We start from the raw sequence: 23,764 nt of genomic DNA on the forward strand, positions 1-23,764 counted from the left end.
GGCCTTGCCGACTTCCCCATTCACTTGGGCATGTCCATTGATGTTGTCTGTGTTCTGCTCACATTTGGGAAGCCATGTGGATGAGACTTTGTGCGTATGTCTTCTGTCATTACTAAGAGACACAATCTTATAGTAAACTCTTTGACCCTCTGGTTTTTGCAAATCTTCTCTCCCATAGGAGACATGTCCATTGGAAATGGCTTCACTGATCTGCATTTTGTTTGGCTGTGCTTTTCTTTAATAGTCTCTGTCAAAAGAGAAGCTTCAGGAATGAGGGTTGAGGACTACACTTACCTGTGGGTTTAAGGACAAATATTTATCATATAGTATTTTTCCCTCAATTGAAATTTTTTATTATTGGGAAGAGAGTTTTTATAGTTGCAGGGATATTCTTATTGCTTAGCATCAGCTATCAAAAGGACCAGTAGGCATATGGCTGTTAGTCTGCAGAATGTAGGTCATGGGACTGCGGTGTGCAGAGGGGACTTATCTGGGATATGAATATAGTAGTAATGAAAATGCCAAGATGGATTTAATTTAGAGAAATGTTTTCAATTATGTCCAGTGCAGTTATATTACTTCTGCAAATTAAGTATTTATCAGATTTCTTATACATGAAAAAGAGAAAATGTGGTGGCTTGGTTCAATCAAAGACAGGGAGTTAGAATATAATTTCGGAAACATGAATTTAAAAGAAACGCTCTAATTTGAAGAATAAGGTTTTTCCTGGGTAAAATGACTGAATTGGTTGTGACTTGGCAATTCCTATTCCTGGGTGTCGTTCTAATTAAAAGAGAAGGCAGATACACTGTACTTTGCAGAGGCTGAGTTTCATTTGTAACTCAGGACACTTCGCTCAGAGTCAGGACTTGTGATTGACTGAATGTCTCTAAGACTAGGTTGCTGTATGACTTGCTGCGTTAGTAGGAAAAGGGCAGAGCTTTGCAAACCACCTCAGGCAAAGGCAGCAGAACACAGTGTCCAGAGGTCAGGTCAGTGCACACAGCCTGTCTCCTCCAAGTGAAGTTTTTAAGCTTCATTCCTTGTAAGCAGACTACTTTATAAAAGATGCACAGATAAAGATATATGTGTAACTGAAGGTGAAGGTATTTTTAAACAAATGCCTTAAGAACAAAAAACAAAAGAGGAGTCTGTTTATTTTTTTCTTTACATCAAGCAGAACTTCTATCCCTTTTTGAAAACTGAAAATAATTAAGATAATTATTTCTTCCAAAAAGTCACTCTCAGACTTAACATTATAACACTATGCATAGAAGGTGTTCAACATGAAGATTTCCCCTTTTTTTCTGCCCTTAGAAGAAGCATCACAAAATGTTTTGTACAGTTTGAGATCTTAACAGCAGTTTTACTTCTATACTTGCAGTTTGTGCAAAATTGCAGTTTGGTTCTCTTTGTCTACAACTCCCCCTCAGTTTTGAACATCTACATCCGGTTTCAGCATAATCGTCTAAGTCTATATATTCAAATCTGTGTATAGACTATGATCCCATTTTTAACTCATCAGTGTTAGAATAGGTTATCTCCTATTAAGTAATCTTAAGAATGCTTTTAAGTGTGACAGCTGCAAGCAGGCATAGGCAAGAGATGCTCAAACATTTCAAAAGCACAGTCTCATGTTGCTTGACAGTCTCTCAGGCTTTAATGTATCTCTAAAATTAATGTTCAAAGTGGCATATCTTCTCTATCTTTTTATAAGTTGGTAGAGAAAATACTTGGAATGAAAAATTACACAGCAGGTTATGTATATAGTTTTTATCTTCTTCTGTCTCCTTCTCATAGAACTTTGTGGAACACCCCCATCCTTAGCATGTTTTATTTCCTTCCTATTCCAGACATCTGGTTTCTGTCTTAGGATTCTTCTGTTATAGCTAACACAATGAATAAAAATGGAACATATGACATTCATATTTCTTCTGTGTTCCTGGAAATATTTTAATTGAAATAGCATAGAATTGTTAGCATGGAACAAGATTTACAGCACTTAGCTCTATGATTCAGAAGCATTTGAGCATGAAGTACACCCATGTTTCCATACTATTTTGGGGAGTGTAAGCTCTTTACTGCGGCTCAAGGATCCACCTTTTCTGTTATCACACACTGTTTTTAGTATAGGAAATGACCTCTTATATTATTGTTTCTACTAATATGTGTCATGTTTTTTAGGATGTCTGACAAAATGTCACATACAATTAAAAGTGTTAAAATAAGTCTGCTTGATAATCAACTTTGAAAGCATTTGTAAGATACCTTCTGGTCTTATTTACGTGAGCAAAATGTAAGGTTTAATTATGTAATTTGAGCCCCAAAACAGTATGAGACAAAAATAAGAAATACAAGGTGAAGAAATTAATGAAATAATCACCTGGATAATGTCTAAGATTTTATGAAATTGTTTGGTGTCTATGTATGTCTAAGACATACACCCATCAGGAAAGAATATTGGGTGATTCAAAATAATTCGTTGTTTATTTGTGACGTTTACAGATAATTAGAATGAATTCTATTCCAAAGAAAAGCTAAAATTCATTCTAATAACCTTCCAGTAATTAATATTTTTAAATTGTGTTTATATCAGGCAGTGACTCTATGTGTACAGCTATTTTATGGGTACAAGAGTATTGGAAGGCATCCAAGCTCATATATCATATTTTCTGAAAAATTGTTAGATGTCATTAACATGTCTATTGTCAAATAAGGCACCACAAAACCAAAGAAAATCTTTTATTATACTGACAGATAATGTGAAAGGAACCATAAAAACTTAGCAAATTTTTAAGTCAGTGAATTTTAGAATCATCTTGACTATAAACTTAATCAAATGGAGTATCCTAATTAATTACTTAAGCAAATTATTCTTGCTTTTATTGTAGTTAAACACAGTATTAATTGGTTTGTGTGTGTCAATGGAGTCTAATCCTTAGTAACTCCCTATAAAGTGGGAATAGCTATTCCTATTTTATTGTTAGGGGCCAAGAACCTTTGAGATTAGATTTTTGGTTCAACCTTGCCTTGTTGTACTTGAGTTTAGGTCTACAAGATTTAAAGTAACTAGTGTACATTGTATAGTGCATTTTTCTTATAAAAGTATGGGTAATGATACACTTCTATTGAGACAGGGTCCTCTGTGTATCAGTGAAGTCACTATGTAGTGCAGTCTGACCTTGAACGAGGGATCCACTTGACTCGGTCTTCCAGGTGTTAAAATTACTAAATGCGTGACTCTTGACTAACTTTGTGGTTTTGCTTAAATTATTTTCCATTATTTTAGAATTCTCTTGGTTAGATTATATATTTTATTTTAAATTTTGTACAGAAAGGAAATTGCAGCACAAAATTCTTATTACTGAAAAATATCGAATATTATTTTTACTCTGTATATCAGTGTGTTAACTGCCTTTGCATTGTTCACTACACAGTGTAATAAAGAGTCAATGAAGATGAATAGTAGAAATGCTTTGAGTTTGTAGATCAGGCAAATACTTCAACACTTCTGTTATTATTCATGGAAAAAAGAATATGAAAAGCTGTTTTAATCTTTTCTTTCAAATCTGTTGGAAAAATATCTAATACTTTGGAATAATGCCCAAAAGTTTCCTAAGGGAAACTGAGCTTAGCCAGCATAACCACAGAGTTTTTTCTCTTGGCCATTTGACATTTTCTACTGTATATAACAATTAGTGTGTTTCTCTTTAATATTTGATGTAGTGATCTAAAAAGAAAAACTGCTACCACCTAGTTCACTTTTAGTACAAACATAGTTCCAGTTTAATTTTTAGTTTTGAGACAGGATTTCTCTTTAGCTTTGGAACCTGTCCTGGAATTAACTCCTATAGACCAGGATGGCCTCAAACTCACAGAGATCTTCCTGCCTCTGCCTCCTGAGTGCTGAGATTAAAGATGTGTACCACTACCGCCCAGCCCAGTTCAATTTTTATGATAACATTGCCTTATGCTATTTCTCCTAAGAATTGAAATATTAAAACCATAACAGAGAGTTCTTAGTCAATAACTATTTTGCAACACTCATGTCTACTAAAACACACTCTGAACTATTATAACTATGTGCTTATTTTCAGAATTTTACCCTCCGTGAAGTAACCAATGAGCCTGACAACGTAACAGTGTCTACAAAAATATCCAGGCTGGCCATATTCAGTTACTATACATTCTGGGTCACAGCAAGCACTTCTGTCGGAAACGGGAATAAAAGCAGTGACGTAATTCCTGTATACACAGACCAAGACAGTATGTAAATGTACATGTGATTTTATCTTTAATCGGGAAACTTAAAAATCTCATCATTTGTCAGGAACTTCTCTTTGTGTACATTGGTGTTAAAATTTGTTAGACATTTAATACTGTCCTAGGAGTTTAAGTATATCTAATGCAGCTCTGACTTCTATAACTATAACAGCTTCTTCTATTTTTCCTGCATAATATTATTTTCACATGGTTGATGGTTTTTATTTTACTTTATTTTTATTTTAGCACTGTGCTGTGGATGAGCTGAGGGTTCTCTACATGTTTCTTCATAAACACCTGGAGGTTTAACACTCTCTTTATGACTTCTAATGTTCTCTAGATCTCATTTTACCAATCTGTTCTATTACAGCCTTATACATAAGAAGTACCATAGTTTCTGCCCTTCATACTTTATAACAGCATTTGAACGTATATAAATGGAAAAAATATAAATTGAGTAATATAAACACAACAAAGGAATACATTGCTTGTTCTTGGTAAAAAAAATCACTTTTAAATAATGGACAGGCTCAACACAGGCTTCCTTCTCATCAATCCACTAAAATCCTGTTGTTTCTGTTGCTTTGAGCGATGAGTCATCTGGAATGACAAGGAAGAGTACTCCTGCAAGCACGGATGATTTGGGGGATAGTTAGGACACCTGATCATTTGTTTCAGAAGTTGCTTTGAATCCCAGCAGCTATCTTTTTTTTTTTCCTGGCTTTGAATCCATGTAGGACTTCATGAAGTGTTTTCTAAATTGTCTTTGTGACAAACGTAATAAAAATGTCTATTTGCATTAAAAGAAATTTTTTGTTTACAACTTCTTCAGAATGCTGTTCACGCAGGCCATTCACACAACTATGATGACTGATCCCTTGATTTTGAATTTTTTGTTTGTTTGTTTCAGTTTCTAAAATGAAAAGGAAGGTGGATCACTGTCTATTTCCCATATGGATTCTGTTCCATTTTGTTTAATATTAAGGATTTATTTGTATGTGTATGGGTGTTTTGCCTGCATGTTTGTGAGTGCATCAGGGGACTGAAGTTCCCTCAGAGTCCAGAAAAGGACATGAAACTCTCCTGACCCCACTACAGGAGTTAAAGAGGGTGTGAGTCACCATGTAGGCTCTGGGAACCCAATCCAGATCCTCAGGAAGAGCAGCAAGTGCTCTTAACTGCTGAGTCATCCCTCCAGCCCCCTTCTTGTTTATTTTTATAAAGATTACTGTCTTATTGAGAATGACTTTGACTTAAAGTTCTACTGAGTTAAATCCCAATGTGTACTGTTTGGAAAAAAATCATTAACCTACCAATATAAATATGAAAAACTTTGCCTTTTTCTGGCAAAAATAACTTGAGTAGAGGATAGGTTCACCCATAGAATATAATCAACATGTGAAAATGTATAGTTAAGGAATGTTTAACAAAACCTTTTAGTATAATGAGGTCAATATCATTTCAGACTCTCTTAATTGTAGACCTCTCCCAGGATAATTGCAACCCATAATAGTTTATCAGTTATAATTGCAGCACCACAAGTAATAACTATTTGCTGTGCATTGTATCTTGTGAGACTTTCAAATTCACATTGAGTCTAGTTAATATCTGAAAATTAAAATTTAATAAGTGGGATAATTTCTTAAAATACAAATGCAGGTTAGTGTTTTGTTGGCTGGAGACATCTTGTTCCTGGGGTCAGAAAAGTTTAGAATTAAATATTCATACTACAAACATGACTTTGACCAGGTCTCTTATGGACTCTAAGGATCGGTCTCTGCATATTCAGATAATCATTGGAATAAGGAAATCAAATGTATTATTTAGAAAATTAAGAAATTATTGGTTCTACTTAGAAATGTGTTGCATATAAACACATGTAATCCCCACATGGTAAGAAAGGTAAGTCAGAGGAATACGATAGATATACAGTTCTTCCATGTGTTCAAAATGAAAAGGCTTATTTTTAATAATTTTCATATTTATATGAATATGCATGTTTTTACTTAAAGAATGTACATATATGAGCTGGTGATGGTGTTTCAATAACTACATTCAACTTGTAAATTGTTACTTCTGGAATAACGAATGACTTTCATGTTCTGATCACTGCCTACCTCAGTACCTGAAGGGTTTGTTGGAAACCTGACTTTTGAGTCCATTTCATCAACCGCAATAAATGTGAGCTGGGCGCCACCATCTCAGCCAAATGGCCTTGTCTTCTACTACGTCTCATTGACTCCTGAGCAGAGTCCTCACGGCACGAAGCCACCTGTGATTACACGTGAAAACAGCATACATTTTGATAATCTGGAAAAATATGCCGATTATATATTTCAAATTACACCATCAACAGAAAAGGGGTTCTCTGAGACCTATACTGCCCGGCTACACATCAAAACGGAAGAAGACGGTAGGAAGACCCTGTTGTTGCTTATTTTGCAGATTATTAATGTCCTCTTTGTTTGCATTGCTTTTGTTTTTTTACAGAAGACATTATTTATAATTATTAATTATCTTTTCAGTTGACACAGTAAGTCCTAAGTGACTTACAGTTAAACCAGTCTACTAATAAAATGAAGCCCAATTATATTTGAAGCATCTTCTTTACTAATAAAAATTTGTTCTCATTTAACACTCTCTTTTTCTTTTGTAGTTCCAGAAACTCCACCAATAATCAACACTTTTAAAAACCTTTCTTCTACCTCAATTCTTTTATCATGGAATCCCCCATTAAAGCCAAACGGTATAATTCTAAGTTATCATTTAACTTTACAAGGACCGCACGGAAATCATTCTTTCATCACTTCCGGTAATCACATAGTCCTGGAAGAACTCTCGCCATTTACCTTGTATAGCTTTTTTGCTGCTGCAAGAACAGTGAAAGGACTCGGTCCTTCTAGCGTTCTTTTCTTTTACACAGATGAATCAGGTAAGCTGGAAGATAATGCTACGCCAAGTGATTTCTCTGTTCACCTTGCACACTCTGTTTTGAAGGAACAGCCGGAACAACAAAGAATATTAGATCCTGTTGGTAGCCAACTTAGCATCCTCCTTCTACTTTGCTGGTCTCTTTTCTTTTCCTTTTATCTCCCCCAGGTCAGGCTTCAGAATTGCCTGTTCTGTTTAAAACTGTTTTGAAGCATAGGGTCATAAATATAGGAGCAAAATTATTTGTGGTATTTATTTTGAGAATTATAACGTGGTAGTTTTATAAATCTCTCTGAATTTGTTTCTTCAAGTAGTTAGAATCGAGACAGTATTTCTGTGATACACGATTTATGAACACAAGTTTTATAACGTGTTTCCCTGCAGCGCCTTTAGCGCCTCCTCAGAATCTGACTTTAATCAACTACACTTCAGACTTCGTATGGCTGACATGGAGCCCAAGTCCTCTTCCTGGCGGTATTGTTAAAGTCTATAGTTTTAAAATTCATGAGCATGACACTGATACTATATTTTATAAGGTAGGTTGATTGTAATGGCATATATTGATTTCAGACACTCAGAAAGTATATTAAAATGTTTTGAGCTCAAGGAAAATGGGCTGCTTCATATTAAACAAGGGAAGGGGATGGAGTGGGATATTTGCCTCTTATGTGCAAAGCTCTGAATTTGATTCCAGGTACCACAGTGATTAATTGAACGATGAAAATATTTACATAAAACCCCCCTTTTCCTATAATATGGGTGTTTGTGGAAAATATAGGGAACCACTTTTCAGATGAGAATTGAATGCTTCTGAGAACATTTTACATATTCTCACAGTTTCTACATTTCAAGAACTAACTGTATCATTTATTTAATGCTAGGAAATATACAATGATTTGTGGGTTTTATATAAAATTTAATACATACGAAAGTTATTTTTATTGATGAAATAAGTATCAAATGAATCATTTTAGCCTTTTCACAAAGTATTTATACGGGTCTTGTGGCAACGGTTCCAGAAGGCAAGTGATGTCAACCTCTGAGTCCTCTACGACAAATTTTTATTCTGTGAATTTTAATGGTGATTCGTTTGCAATCCTCAGTGTCTCTTCCTTGTTCTATTTTGTTTGGACATAGGATCAGTGAAAAATACGCAAAGAACCAATAGAATATCCGAAACTTAAGAGTTCTAGAGTTTGAATGCCAAAAAATGTTACAACTAGCTAATAGTTACTTCAGAAAGTTGTCTCTGTCTCTGTCTCTATCTCTCTCTGTCTCTGTCTCTCTGTCTCTATCTCTCTGTCTCTCTGTCTCTCTCTCTGTCTCTCTCTCTCTCTCTCTCTTCCAATGGCAAATAAAACTCCTAGGATATTTTTATTTGCAAGAAGAATGCAGTATGCAGAGTAAACATTCAATGTTGTGAATACTATAATTTATTTCTCTGATAAATCCATTTTCTAGCATGTGCAGCTTACAAAGACAATTGTAGAAAATCAAGAACAACAGTTATATTTTGTTTGTTATCGTCATCATGAACAATGTCTTCTTTCCTGGAAATTAATATATTGCTTTAATATCTGATAGGTTGAGTAGCATTTGCATTATGTAACTTCCTAAATGTGGAATGGTTCCCAGAACAATAAAACTTGTATTAGTGACCCGAGTGTCTAGCCCTTTATTATCAATCCCAAGTTTAATCTCAGTGTTTTCTCATAATTTTGGATTGCCTGTATGGGCTACAGAAAATATTCACAGGAGAGACATAGTTTCTTTGGAACAATCCCATTCTTAAGATTACCTTGCATATGTATCAGAGTGTGCATGCATATATATGACCTAATTTCCATAGAATGATGGCCTTTAATATAAACACTTAACAGAATAGTAAAGCAAAGGCTCTGACATCAAATTACCTAGTTCAAATTTTTCCATTGAGATTTACAAAGATGCGTTATAGAAGTTACTTATCCTCTTAAAATTATTTTCTTCAAATGTAAAATAAGAATTAAAAAGCTTCTTATGTTAATGAAGACTGTATAGGCAAATCCATATAAAACACCTTGGACAATTCCAGAAATATACTAAATGCATTAGCGTTCATTGCACAGAGATTAAAGAAGAACAAAAACTCCCTTTAGTGTCATGGTAGCTTTGAACATTAAAAAAAAAAAAAACAACATTATACTGTTACCTGAATATGGTTTCAGTATCTTTAAACATTCTTTGTTTTCTATTATGTATTTTCCATTAATATTTCACTAGTAGCAAACATACAATTTTATGCCACACAATGTTAAATATATAATTTTAGAGTAAGTAGTTTTCTTTTTAAAAATCTACTATATTTGATTACTTCTATTTGCCACTATTTTCGGTCCTTCTTAATGATTATATTTTTCTTCAAATTCCTTTATGTCTCTTCTCACGTCATGCCCACCTCTGAATATTTAGTTTACCATGCTGATTGTCTTCCTTGTATCTGACTGTCGTTGCTACTGGCTTTTTCAGCTTTTCCTGCCAGGATCATTCTATGTTCCATTTTGTTCTTTTTCTATTGTTTCATTCTTTTTCTGTTCTCAATTACCTGTAACTCTGTTGAGGCAACATAGCATTGGGGCCATTCCAGATGTCACTGGCTCCTTGTCAGCGCACGCTGAGACGTTGACATTGCTGAGAAATTTGGGTCACTCGAAAATGCTGCAGGAAGTCATTTGTTTAATAGAAAAAATTTTTAAAGACTCACTTCTGTGTGAATATATTCAACAGCTAATAAGCTAATTTATTGCAGTGAATGATTAAACTCTCAAGTTTAGTCATTTCCCTGGTCACTAGTTCTTCTGAGCAAAAATCAAAATGGATTTTTATTGTGCTTAATTTTTATGTGGATTTTAATAGCTAATATAAAGTTTTCTTGCTGATGGGGACCATGTTCTGTTTATTAATTTGTATAACTCACAGATCATCTCTCAGAATGGTTTATAAATAGAAAGTGTGGAATAAGAAAGAGGTGGTAGAGCGAGTCCCCCTAGCTGTTAGTGTCTTCTTGGAGATTATTTTCTTTTTAAGAACAAATTTGAGACGATAATTACAACATTCCCTCCTTCTTGCAAGCACTTCTATATGTCCTTCTGTTCTCTTACAAAATCATGAATCCTTTTCTCAATAATTATTATTACATGCATATGTGTATATGCATATACCTATCTATTCCTAAGTACACCTGGTTTTCGTGGAGATGACTTTAAAATGTGATCTAGCATTATTATCAATGTAGGTACCTTAAGACTTAATGCTTGTTGGATGGCACAATGGATCAGCTAGGAAAGTTTCTTACCACCAAGCCTGACCACTTGAGCCCATTCCCCAAAACCACATGATAAAAGGAGAGAACTTACTCCCACCAGTTGTCCCTTGACCACCACACAAATGTCCTGGTGCTCCCTCCAAACAAATGAGTAGATTGGTGTTCTTGGTAAATTTCCACTAGGGAAATATGCAATAAGCACTATAGTTTATATTTTGAGATATACAATTGAATGTGTGTTTGACTGTAATATAAGTGCTTCATCTTGACTTTTCGCTTTCATTAGGATACATTTCCTAATAATTATTTTTTTATTGGGGGAAGTTTTCTATAAGAAAGCATATTCTTGGGCTGGAGAGATGGCTCAGTGGTTAAGAGCATTGCCTGCTCTTCCAAAGGTCCTGAGTTCAATTCCTGGCAACCACATGGTGGCTCACAACCATCTGTAATGAAGTCTGGTGCCCTCTTCTGGTCTGTAAATATATACACAGAATATTGTATACATAATAAATATTTTTTTTAAAAAAAAAAAAAAGCATATTCTTCCCTGGTCAACTATGAAGGCTTTTTAGGTTTTTTTCCCCCTGTATTTTCCTAAGAAAGTTGTCAAAATATAACTTTAGGAGTTATTTGGAATCTCCAACTTAAGTTCCATGGAGACAGACTTTGTTTTATCTATGGCTTTCCTTCCACTGGCTATAATGCAGTTCCTGGTAGATCAGTAAACACACACAGATATGTTGGGTATGAGCAAGTAGGTGAATGTAAATTTGGAAGATATGACTACTGCTCACTGCCCATAAACAGCACTTAAATTTGAAACTTTCACTTAGCAAATTGAAAGGAAATTATAATAAACACATGATTCTAAAAAACAGTTCAAAAACAAAAATTATGAGATTCTTCAAGACCAAAATGGTACACAGTTCATCCTTGTATCATAAGCTCAGCATGCCCTGTAGGACAGAATGTTAATGATTGTTTTAATTATTAATATTCATCAACTCCTAGGTTAAATATAAGAGAAATATATCATTATGTTTGAATGTATCTGGGATGACAAATACATATTTGAAGATGCCTTGTGACTAAGCATCTTTTGCTTTTCAGAATATCTCAGGTTTTCAAACTGATGCCAAACTGTTTGGGCTGGAGCCTGTCAAGACCTACTCGATCAGTGTGTCTGCATTTACCAAAGTCGGAAATGGCAATCAATTCAGTAATGTAGTGAAATTCACAACTCGGGAGTCCGGTAAGTCACAGTTTCTGCCTCTGCAATGTTTGCTCTCATTTTTAATCAAGACTCTCACCATCCCTCTGTTTAATAAAATGTCATTTAGTATTCCCTCAAAGAGAAATAAATTCCAGGGCTTAAAGGTTAGGCTGGGTCATTTCTGGAATCATATATATGTATTGATACATGCATATTTATATACAACTTTTCCTCTATAACTGAGAAGAACAAAATAAAAGGCTACCTTCTTTTCCAAAGAGGCGACAAGGCAGGCTTCTAGACTGTGAAATGTCCCAATTCTTAGAATTGCCTGTGGGGCTAGGAAGAGCAGGAAACTGAACCAGTACTTCTAACATAACTGTTCAGATTTTCATGAGTTGTAACTTGGATTGTTCTTCAAGAAGGTAAGCTATAAGGTTTGAAAGAAAGGAGTCAGTGTTGTCTCTTGTACTTCATACAGTTCCCTAATAACATAGAGTACTATAAAGGGCCACTGGCCTGGTTTCCCAGCAACCAAACTACTGTAGCACAATGGTATGGGCCACATCTAGACTCTGTGTAGGTGTTAAATAGCTCTCATTTGTGAATTAATTGTGAGTTAAATATGCCCCCTTTTATCCTACTAACTAGGTCATATATTTGAAGACGCCCCTCTTCACCTTTTCTTTTTAACAATGATTAATAGATGACTGAAAATTCCTTTTCTAGTCAATCATCACAGTTCTGGATGTACTTGTATTAATGAACTTCTGCATTAAGATTGGAGGTTAAAGATGTTAAATCAATAATTTCCCCCATGAACTTATAGACACTTGAGGGCTTCTCTCCCAGCATGCCCACAGACAAATCAAACCCCTAGTACTTAGAGTTGGAGCTGTGCAATCAGTGTCTGAATTAGAATTCTAGCTACATGGCTTATTGGTTGTGTAACCTTGACAAAGTCTCAAGATTTCTTCGAGCTCTGCATCTTCCACTGAAAAGAAACACACATTAGCCACATACAGTGTAGGAGTTGCCCAAAACTTGAAAATATCCATTAAACCATACTTATTAGCAAGTTTATCATGCAATAAATGTAGCATAAATATTATCATAAGTATTCCATCCTTTGCATGAAGAAGTCACGATCTGGGCAGAGTAAGTGTAATGTGCCTTCCAAACTTAGTGAGTAACCCAAGTGGAAAACCATCATTGTTTTGTTGTTGTTGTTAGAAATGATGGAAATGACTATGGGAAGTGTGAATCAACTTGAGGGAAAATATCAAAATATTTTGAACCTATAAAATATTTAATCGTATTCATAAAATGAATAAAGGTTGAGGATCATCTTACATAAACTGCTTCATAAACTAATATTTTTCAGTAACAAAATTATGTCACAAAACATAATGCTCTGATTACAAAAAAAATAGAAAATTTACACACACACACACACACACACACACACACACATACACAGTAGGCTGTCCTTAATCTCAGAGATCCCACTTGCCTTAAATCCTGAAATTAAAGGTGTGGACCACTCTCACTCAACTCATTTTTTGTGTATTGTTTATTATTTGTTGGGAGTTCAGTGAGTCAGTTAAGTAGATGTTCCCAAAATGTTCAATTTGCTTATTTTAAGACACATTTTAGTATTGTCTTTCTGCATTGATGTATTCATCCTACAGAAGAAAGGTTTATAAGGGTCACATTGAGGACTAGAGAACAGTTATTGAGAAGTCATAGATTTCATGAACTTTTTTTAAATCAAGTTTCTATAATAGCAACATCCCTTCTTTTATTGTTGTGAGCAGTTTGTAATCTGTGAATTAACCACATGATAATTTTCTTCCACTACCCTCATTTTACCGTAACAATGAAGTTATGCTAAAATATCTAAACTAAAATTGAAGTTAGGCTAAAATACTAAAACTAAGGGACCTTATTGGATATGTCCACTGAAAATAGCCAGTGTCTCTAACCCATAATCACTCTCACACGTGGGGTATTACTCTTTGTTCATGTCAACTGCATAGAATGGACCCCAGAGAAAAGAAGCCATTATCGAATAAATTGAGAGAAGTTCTAGCAGAAAAACCTGAGACCCATTAAACAATATCTCCAGATTTCTGTATTGAAATAGTCCCCATTCTTCCAAAGAACCCCAATAGAATGTCTCTGCTTTTCTTATGAACTTCCCAGCCCTGTTGAACCTGAAACAGTGATAGTAGACAATTTTGTATTGCAAAAATGTTCAGTGAGAATATTGAGAAGGTTGCACCAATCTGACTAAGAAAGTTGGCATCTGTGACTGCCCAGACTTGAGGCCAATGCATTTCTGAGACTATGTGAGAATGTGTTTGCTGCTTGGGCCTAGAAAAACATTCCATTAACGGATCAAACTTGTGAGCCTTAGCAAGATCAGAGACAAAAGTTTCCATTAGCCATTTATGTTAAGAACTTGTTGCACACATATTAGAGAAGTTGACATATTAAATTTTTATTTTATCTTTGTGAAACCTCATCCTATGTCTTGGTTGCATAGTTCAATAATTTACTATGTGTCTATAAATCTGAACTTGGAATAAATATTTTTCTCTTAAGTTCCAGATGTCGTACAGAATATAGAGTGTATGGCACGTAATTGGCAATCAGTGTTAGTGATGTGGGATCCGCCCAGGAAAACGAACGGAATAATAATCCACTATGTGATAACCATTGAAAGGAATTCTACAAAACTTTCTCCCCAAGACCACATGTATACTTTTACAAAACTTCTTGCCAATACATCATACGTCTTTGAAGTAAGAGCGTCAACATCAGCTGGTGAAGGCAAGGAAAGCACGTGTAATGTCAGCACACTCCCCGAGACAGGTAACTAGTATGGAGCACATAACTGACCTGAAGCAGGTAACGGGGGTAAAATAATTAACTAAGCTGAAATAGGCCATTAATAACCTGAAGTATTATGAAATGGGTAGCTGACCTTGAGTATATGACTAACATGAATGCAGTAACTAGTATGGAGTAATAAATAACACGGAACGGTGACTATTAGTAATATAAAACAGTTCACTAGTTTTAAACCAACAGCTTATATGAAATGGGCAAATAACCTGAAACAGGTATCTAAGCTTCAGGTAAGTAGTGTAAAATAGGTAACTAATGTGAACAGTTCATCAGTATGGGACTAACCCGATAACTAGCCTGATAGATCTAATGGCAACTAGTAGGAAGTTGGTAATTAATCTGAAACATTTAGTTATTCATAAATAATATCATACATTTATCATGGTATTTACTTGACACTTGTTTTAGTGGTATGTGTATGTAGTAGGTATGCCTGCCAATGTGTATATGTGTTTGCATGTGTCTGGGGATGTGTGCATGAGTTCAAACATATACATGCATGTTTATGTTTGGTTCTGGACACCTGAAGCCAACATGAGAGTCTTTTTGACCCATGTCCAACTTCTAAGTTGAGTCAGAATCTCTCAGTTGAATGCAGGACTTATCTATATGGCTACTGTGGCTAACCTGCTTGCCCTAGGGATCCCACAGCTCCTCCTCCTTCCAAGCTCTGGCGTTAGGGGTAGGCTGCATACCCAGCCAGCATTTATGTAGGTTCTAGGGATCGAAACTTTGCTCCTAACACTTGAATGATAGGTGATTTGCACACTCAGCCACCTCCATAGTCACAATAGCACACTTATATGAAGATACTAAAGTTTAGTTCGAAAAGGCAACAAGCGCTTCCTTAGCCTACACATGTGATCCCTGAGTACCAACTGAGTGTATATTTAACCTTCTTTGCTTTGAGGAGAGATTGAGAAGAAGACACATAGATGGTTATACAAATATAAAATCCTCTAACGTATTGACTGTGTTTTATCATTACTTAAAGGAACTAATTAACATACAAACATTTTAGACTATATTTTCTTAATAATTGTTTTCTTGGCATTCTGGTTGCTTCTGTGGAGTCTTAAGACTTGCAGTATCAGAGCCCTGTGCATCCATTTTTCTTTTCTAAACACTCAGAACTGCCTTTTAGACCATCCGAGTAAAAGAAAAAGGTCACTCAGCTCCAGTCTATAAGAAGAAGCGTCACAACTTCTCAGCGGTGTTTCTTTGTGTTGTTTCCTTCTTTCTACCTTCTCCCACATTCTACAGGTTACCTAAGAAAACCTGGACTCACTCTTGATAACACCACTTCCCTGGCTGTCAGCCCTAATGAGATCTGTGGTACAGCCATAACTCTGGACCACTTCACACGCATTTCCTCTTCAGTGGACCATCTTATAAGTCCCCGTCTCTGGTGAAAGTCACACCACCTAATTTAACTTCACATTTACATCCCCGAGGATACACACTTTAGAAATTTGAAAGGCCTACCTTCCTCTTCGGTGTCAGCATTCATTTCATTCCCATTCATCGTTCTAATGTAATGTTCTTCGGAACTCGCAATATTCTTCCTTTGTAGGTTAGAATGGCCATATTGCATTTGCTTTGTAGGTTTCAAACCATGTTGTGATCTTTCTCCCAGGAAGATCCTGAACTCTGAAAACATACCCAACATTCAAGCTGATGAATACTGTCGGGAAAAAGAGGAGCAGTTCAGCTTTAAATTCCCCTTTCATGAAGGTGGCAGCTGCTTTGTCATCTTTGATATGCTTTGGGTTGAAACTTCAGCAGTTTTCTTATGGAGAAACATATTTACATACAGGAGCAGCAGGAATGAGGATCAATGGCAGCAGTCAGATTCCAAAAAAGAAAACAGCAAAACAAATAGTTCTTTATGCTGGGCTTTTACTGCTTCCTGCAGTGTCTCTGCAGAGGGCTTACCGCCCACAGTTACCCAGCCTGCTCTTCAGTCTTGTCTTTCTATGTAAGGACTTGAGATTAATTGACTCTAGTATACTATTTAGATCTCCTATGTTCTGCCAGCTTAGATCTGTTATCTAAAGAACAGACTTGGCTATTTGAAACATAGAGGTGATACTGAAAGGCATAGGGTGTGTCTGTAACCCGTGTTGGTAATTCGTGTCAGTAACCCACTTTTCCAAGCGCTTCATCTATTCTCTTACTCTAGAAACTCTACCCTAGAACTTATCACCAGATAGAATTTGTCTCTCTACTAGTACTGTTACCTATATGCTTTCCCCATCCCTCCTCATAGAGTAGCTGTCTCCAGCCTAACATTATTTATTCAGCACAATAGACTTCATCTATTCATCCTAGGAGACAGTACCGAAGCAGCACCTCCTACAGACTAGTAAAGTTCCATTCAAATGTGGGACCTGTAGTAGAACTTTTAATGGCATCCCACGTTTGATGGCCCAGATTCCCAAACTATCCTCCAATTTTGTTTCATCAAAGCCTCAATTGGGAAAGTGCCTGACTCAGTACATTGAAGCACACCACAGACATTCCCAACACTGTAGCCTTGTTGAAGTATCGGTCTAGAGCATACAGGTGTGTCCGAGGACAGATGAATAGTTCCATACAAGTCCAACAAGAGGTGACAACAAATTAATCAGTGGGAGGAAAGCAGATCATTACTAGAAGGAACTATTTTCAGTTCCACACAGGTGGTCTTTATCAGAGAGCACAAGGTATAAAAAAAAAAGTCATAAGCGGGGCACACAGGATAATAACTTCAAAATAAGTGAGAAATTCAGACTTTTAAAAAGGAGATAGAGTGCTTGTTATTATTTTAAGTATATTTGTGTTTTGAGTTGAAGTCAGTCAAGAGAACAAAGCGGAAATTCAGCTAATAGAGCCAAGATACAGTCCAAGTTTGGGGTACATTAGATATGCAGTCATCTGACTTCAGAGTCCAGATCTTTGTCACAATTATTTGTTGAAGAGTTTGAATGGATCTTAATTCAGGTTTGGAGGTCTACCTAGATGGGTATTGGAAAGATAGAAATACAGATTTAGTTAGTTGTTGACATTTTGGATGGCTTCTTGTGTACCCACACAGTTTGCTCATCTGACTTCTGTATCAGAATGAACAACCAAATAACCTCATTCTAGATTTCTGGAGTCGGAATTTTATGTATGACATCATTTTTTCTTTGAAATGAGATGATATGGATATTAATACACTTAATTCTACTCTTTGCTCTTAGAGCCAGCATGTGGTTTTGTTTCTGTTTACGTAAAATTCCTGGCAGAAAGTTCCAAGTCAGAAGGAATTTGTCATTCAGGCACTCACAAGTTTGTAGAAGTAAGAGAAGATTTGTCTTTTTCTGGTAGCTATTTTTATGAGAACTTTTTCTCCATTTCTGTATATTATTTCCACATACCCATCAGACAAAAGTAGACCTGTTTTCTTCCAGTCAAATATAAAACTTCTTATAATTAAAATGAATCATTCAGATGAAATATTAATTTCTGCTTCAGAAGTATTTTTCATCTTTAAAATTAGGTGTTGAGTCTAGTATATAATTATATTTATGATTACAGTCCTCGTTAGGTGTCTAATTTTTTATCAGGGTTCACACGAATTGTTTGTTGATGAGATGGTAGTGAGAGTTGGGAACTCATTGTTCAGATGGAAGCAGTTTTATAGCTGCCGCAAGCTTCTAATTTATGGTGGAAAATTAGTCATGGTGTACAGCTAGCCCTGAGTCACAGACAGTGCTCTTATTCCTGTCCTAAGAAGAAATCAAATTTGGCTCACACTCCTACAGTCTGGTGTTTGACCTTGACATATGCTCTTTTCAAGGATCTCTTCTCTTCTCTTCTCTTCTCTTCTCTTCTCTTCTCTTCTCTTCTCTTCTCTTCTCTCTCTCTCTCTCTCTCTCTCTCTCTCTCTCTCGGTATGCCAATACCAAGCTGTTTTCAATACTGTAGCTCTGTAGTAGAGTTTGAAGTCAGGGATGGTAATGCCTCCAGACGATCCTTTGTTGTATAAGATTGTTTTGGCTATCCTGGGTTTTTTGTTTTTCCATATAAAGGCTAATCAACCAAATTATAAAATGGGGCACGGAGCTGAACAGAGAATTCTCAACAGAAGAAGTCCAAATGGCCAAAAGACACTTAAGGTCATGCTCAACTTCCTTAGCGATCAGGGAAATGCAAATCAAGACAACTTTAAGATACCATCTTACACCTTTCAGAATGGCTAAAATAAAAAACACCAAGAATAGCCTTTGCTGGAGAGGCTGTGGAGAAAGGGGTACACTCATCCATTGCTGGTGGGAATGCAAACTTGTGCAACCACTTTGGAAAGCAGTGTGGCGGTTTATCAGGAAATTCGGGATCAACTTACCCCTGGACCCAGCAATACCACTCTTGGAAATATACCCAAGAGAGGCCTTATCATACAACAAAAATATATGCTCTACTATGTTCATAGCAGCATTGTTTGTAATAGCCAGAACCTGGAAACAACCTAGATGCCCTTCAATAGAAGAATGGATGAAGAAAGTATGGAATATATACATATTAGAGTACTACTCAGCAGTAAAAAACAAGGGCTTCTTGAATTTTGCATGCAAATGGATGGAAATAGAAAACACTATCCTGAGTGAGGTAAGCCAGACCCAAAAAGAGGAACATGGGATGTAGTCACTCATATTTGGTTTCTAGCCATAAACCAAGGACATTGGGCCTATAATTAGGGATCCTAGAGAAGCTAAATAAGGAGAACCCAAAGAAAAACATATAGGCATCCTCCTGAATATTAACCTTCATCAGGCGATGAAAGGAGACAGAGACAGAGATCCACATTGGAGCACCGGACAGAAATCTCAAGGTCCAAATCAGGAGCAGAAGGAGAGAGAGCACGAGCAAGGAACTCAGGACCGCAAGGGGTGCACCCACACACTGAGACAATGGGGATGTTCTATTGGGAACTCACCAAGGCCAGCCGGACTGGGTCTGAAAAAGCCTGGGATAAAACCGGACTCACTGAACATAGTGGACAATGAGGACTACTGAGAACTCAAGAACAATGGCAATGGGTTTCTGATCCTACTGCACGTACTGGCTTTGTAGGAGCCTAGGCAGTTTGGATGCTCACCTTACTAGAACTGGATGGAGGTGGGGGTTTCTTGGACTTTCCACAGGGCAGGGAACCCTGATTGCTCTTCGAGCTGAGGAGGGAGGGGAACTTGATTGGGGGAGGGGGAGGGAAATGGGAGGCAGTGGCGGGGAAGAGACAGAAATCTTTAATAAATAAATAAATTTTTAAAAAATTGCCGTTTAGACTACCCCAGTCTTCCCAACTCCTTGATTTCCCAGCCCCTTCTCTTTGTAAATGACCCATGTATCCTTTTGTCAACTCTGTTCTTCTTCACTGTTTGCAGTTGTAGCTAGTGGCGAAAATGGGAAGGTACAAATTGGCTGTCTTCTATATCGGGTCAAGTGTGTCCCTTTAAACTCAGTCCTGTTCTTCTTTATGCTCTAAAATGGGCATGTCTACTGTATTGTAGACTTAGTTTGAGGGGCATATGGTACTGTATGAGGGTCTATATAGAAGAATGAAAAGGCACATATATTTATTGTGCTTTAAATTTCAATGATGCAAGGCTTGACTGTCAATGGATCTTAAGAAGAACTTCAGCAATTTTGCTTTCAAAGCATGAGAAACAAAGCCAAGGGAAGGAGGTTTGATGTGTACTGGCTTTCTGTGACTGATTCTGAGCAGAGATAGTACTGGTTCAGAATGTCCCTCCTGCCTCGTGATTTCCCTGCTTTATCTGTATTTGTTGGAATTTTTTCCACTCACCATTTAACAAGATAAAATAGAAAACATTGGTCCTATCATGAGAATTTTCTCATTAAAAATCTATAACAATAGTTATACCAATGAGGGTAAATAAAATTTTGCAAAAACATGGATTGAAAATGTAGGAAAACAATTTATAACCTCAAACCTGTGCTTGTTTTACAAAAGAAAAAGTGCTACAAGCTGGCTTGCTGAAAGCTATAAACCACAGAGGCATTGTGGGAAATGTTTTTAACATTCCTAAACTTGTTTTGCATTATCTTTAGCCTGGACCAGTTCCAAAAAGGTAATGTTTGGTATATTCAAACAGTCTTAGGTATCAAATTCTAAATTTAAAAGTTCTTTTAGACACATTTTTAAAAAAATGAATTTGGGTTTCCATGTATAATTCTCCCTGACCTCCTTGTTACTCTAATATCTTTCATTAAGTGACCTCCAGGCAGGCATTCTTGGCTTCACCCAAGCTCCAGCTAAAGCCAGCTGTTCCTCACGCAGTTTTTAAAGACGTAGTTAGGAACCAGGGCATATCTTATTACCTTATTTTCCATTCCTGCTCTGTGTAGCTGATACTCTTTGGAACAGACTTGACCTAACAACTGCCTCCCTCATTTTCCCCTTGTTCTTTTTCTTTCCAGTGTTAAGGAAGTTATGTGAATGTGCAAAATTGTTTTTTTTTCTTTCTAGTAAATATAGTACTTGTTTTTATGAGATTGTAAACTGTGTAGACAACACTTAGCAGAAGTATAAACACTCTGAAATATTCAATAAATTTATTGAGAAAAACCATGTTTCAAAAGGAATATATTAATTTTGACTTAATTTAAAATCAATGCTATATAAATGATTTGATCATAAATGTCATACACATACTATTAATCACAACTTGGTAAATTTAAAACACGAAAGCTCCTTGGCTTACCAAAATAAAAATTTGAGGAGGAATCTTATTTTTAATGAAAGAATATAAATACTATCCCCAATAAAGTTCTTTTGGATTTCAAATAGAATAAAATCCCATTTCTTAATATATTAGTGAATTATAATTGTAATATGAATTTCACCATATATTTATCACAATGTTGAATAAATCTTGTATTAGTTTTGTGATTAGATATCTTATTATAAAGAGTTACTACATTAAAACTTGCAGTATTAGAAAGAAAATAAAAAGTGACTGGGCAATAGTGGCGCATGTTTTTAGTGTAGCATTTGGGAGGCAGGACAGATGGATCTCTATGAGTTTGGGGCCAGCCTGGACTACACAGTGAGTATCAGAACTGTCTCACAGAGAAACCATGTCTTGAAAAAAATAAATGTAATAAAATGTCTACATGAAGTAGGTTTGTTTCCTGACTGCTCAGACTCCCAAAATAATCACACAGAAACTATATTATTTCAAACACTGCTTGGTCTATTAGCTCTAGCATTCCAACATCACGGATATACTGCTTTAAATCTTATTCTATATATTGAATAGCTTTAGATTATACATTCAGGACCATTATTCATCTCATGTAGTATAAAGTATGGTAAAAAAATTAATTCTTTTTTATTATTTTTAATTTTATTAAAATTTTCCAAACTATTTGTTAAATAGCTCTCAATGTTTTTTTTTTCCTTATGGAAGTTTTGTCAAAAATAAACTGAGTTTATCACTTTGGTCTATTTTAGATAGAATATCTTCCATTCACTTTTCCATCTTTGTAGGTGGAAGTTTCTGTCCCACAAGTTGCTCCTAAGTAACTGGCATTGAGACTTAGTATTAATTACAAATGCTTGGTCAATAGTTCAGGCTTGTTCCTAGCTAGGTCTTACATTTAAATTGACCCATATTTGTTATTTACGCTTTACCATGTTGCTTGGATCTTTTCTTAGTATGACATGCACATCTCGCTTCTTCCTGCATCTCTTGGAATCTTCTCAGACTCCACCCCTCTTTTGTCTCAGGCTGTCTTGACCAATCTCTTCCTGTTCAGCTATCAACCAATCAGTTTTTTTTTTAACAGTGAGACCAATACATTTTTACAGTGTACAGAATGATTATTCCACAACACGTCTTTATCATAAAACTACACTACATAGATCATTATGGCTTTATAAAGTCTTATATTTTATTTTAGGACAGGGTCTCTCATAACTCAAGGTGTCCTTGAACTCACTATATCAAAAATATGACCTTGATCTTCTAATTGTCTTGCCTTCCACACCAGAATGATGGGATTACAAACATTCACTATCACACCTGGCTTAAAGTTGCTGAGTTCAAGCCCAGGGCTTCATGTATGCTAGGCAAGCTTTCTATCTTTGGCTACATCCTCAGTTCTTATAGGAATTCTTGAAGTCACTAGATAGAAGTTCTACAAACATTCTTTTTCAAAATTTTAGCTATATTTAGTTCTTTACATTTCCATTTAAATCTTGTTATTAGAATAATCTTGTTCAGTTTTTTTTCAAACATCGATGTCCCATTTTCATTGATATTGCATGGAATAAATATAAATTTGGGATTTATGACTTCTTAACATTTTGGAGTTAGGATGAATATGGTTCTTCATCTTTTTGGTCTTTAATTTCAATAATTTTCAGTAAATAATTATTTGTCTTTTAATAAAATCATTCCTGTGTAGTTTTCTTATGTTACTTGAATGAAATTCTTAAATTTTAGTTACATTTTGATATAAAATATAGTTGATTTTAATATTGATAATTATATTCTGTGCTTTTGATAAATTCATATTCAACTCTTTTCATAAGTTTATTTCAGAGTTGTAGGAGACCACTAAAATCCATCCTTTTTGAAGTTCTTACTATATAAAATGCCATACAGTCTGCAATGAAAGGAACTTTTACCTCTTCTGTAACTCTATTTTTCTTCTGTTTTACACTGGCTAGATTGTTAAAACATGACATATTGTTTTTCCCAGGCATAGGACAGGATTAGTGTAATATTTTGTGTGCTGCTGTCTTAGGCTCTCTGTTAGTGGCATTTTCTTATTGAGAAATACATTTTCTAGTTAAACATGCTTATTTATTGCTAAATGGGCATTGAATTTTGGACTTGACTTTCTGAGTTTATGGAAATATTGCTCATTTTTTATTCTATTACTATGAAAACTGGCAGGAATTAGTTTGATTGTTAACGAAAGTTTGAATTCTATAGAGAGATATACTTAATCAGATGGATTATCCTAGTGTCTATAGTTAGACTTGATTTGCTGATATGTTGTGTGGAATTGTATCTGTGATCAAGTTATTAACTGTTACTTCTTTTATATTGTAGTATATTTTGAAGGTATATATACTGTCCTAA

At 35.6% G+C, this 23,764-nt stretch overlaps 1 protein-coding gene across 2 annotated transcripts in view; it reads left to right on the forward strand.

Moving 5' to 3' along the window:
* The window catches only part of Ptprq (protein tyrosine phosphatase receptor type Q), a 172,856-nt gene that overhangs the window by 60,162 nt on the left and 88,930 nt on the right, over positions 1-23,764 (forward strand). For both annotated transcript variants that reach the window (XM_041672384.1, XM_041672376.1), the window contains exons 20-25: positions 4,098-4,266; positions 6,386-6,676; positions 6,920-7,195; positions 7,579-7,730; positions 11,609-11,750; positions 14,319-14,588. In XM_041672384.1, coding sequence (XP_041528318.1) covers positions 4,098-4,266; positions 6,386-6,676; positions 6,920-7,195; positions 7,579-7,730; positions 11,609-11,750; positions 14,319-14,588 — 1,300 coding nt within the window. The remainder of the gene's footprint in view (positions 1-4,097; positions 4,267-6,385; positions 6,677-6,919; positions 7,196-7,578; positions 7,731-11,608; positions 11,751-14,318; positions 14,589-23,764) is intronic.

This window comes from Microtus oregoni, unplaced genomic scaffold, assembly GCF_018167655.1.
Source record: "Microtus oregoni isolate MIOR12 unplaced genomic scaffold, Mior012 000001F_ref0000356, whole genome shotgun sequence".
NCBI lineage: Eukaryota > Metazoa > Chordata > Mammalia > Rodentia > Cricetidae > Microtus > Microtus oregoni.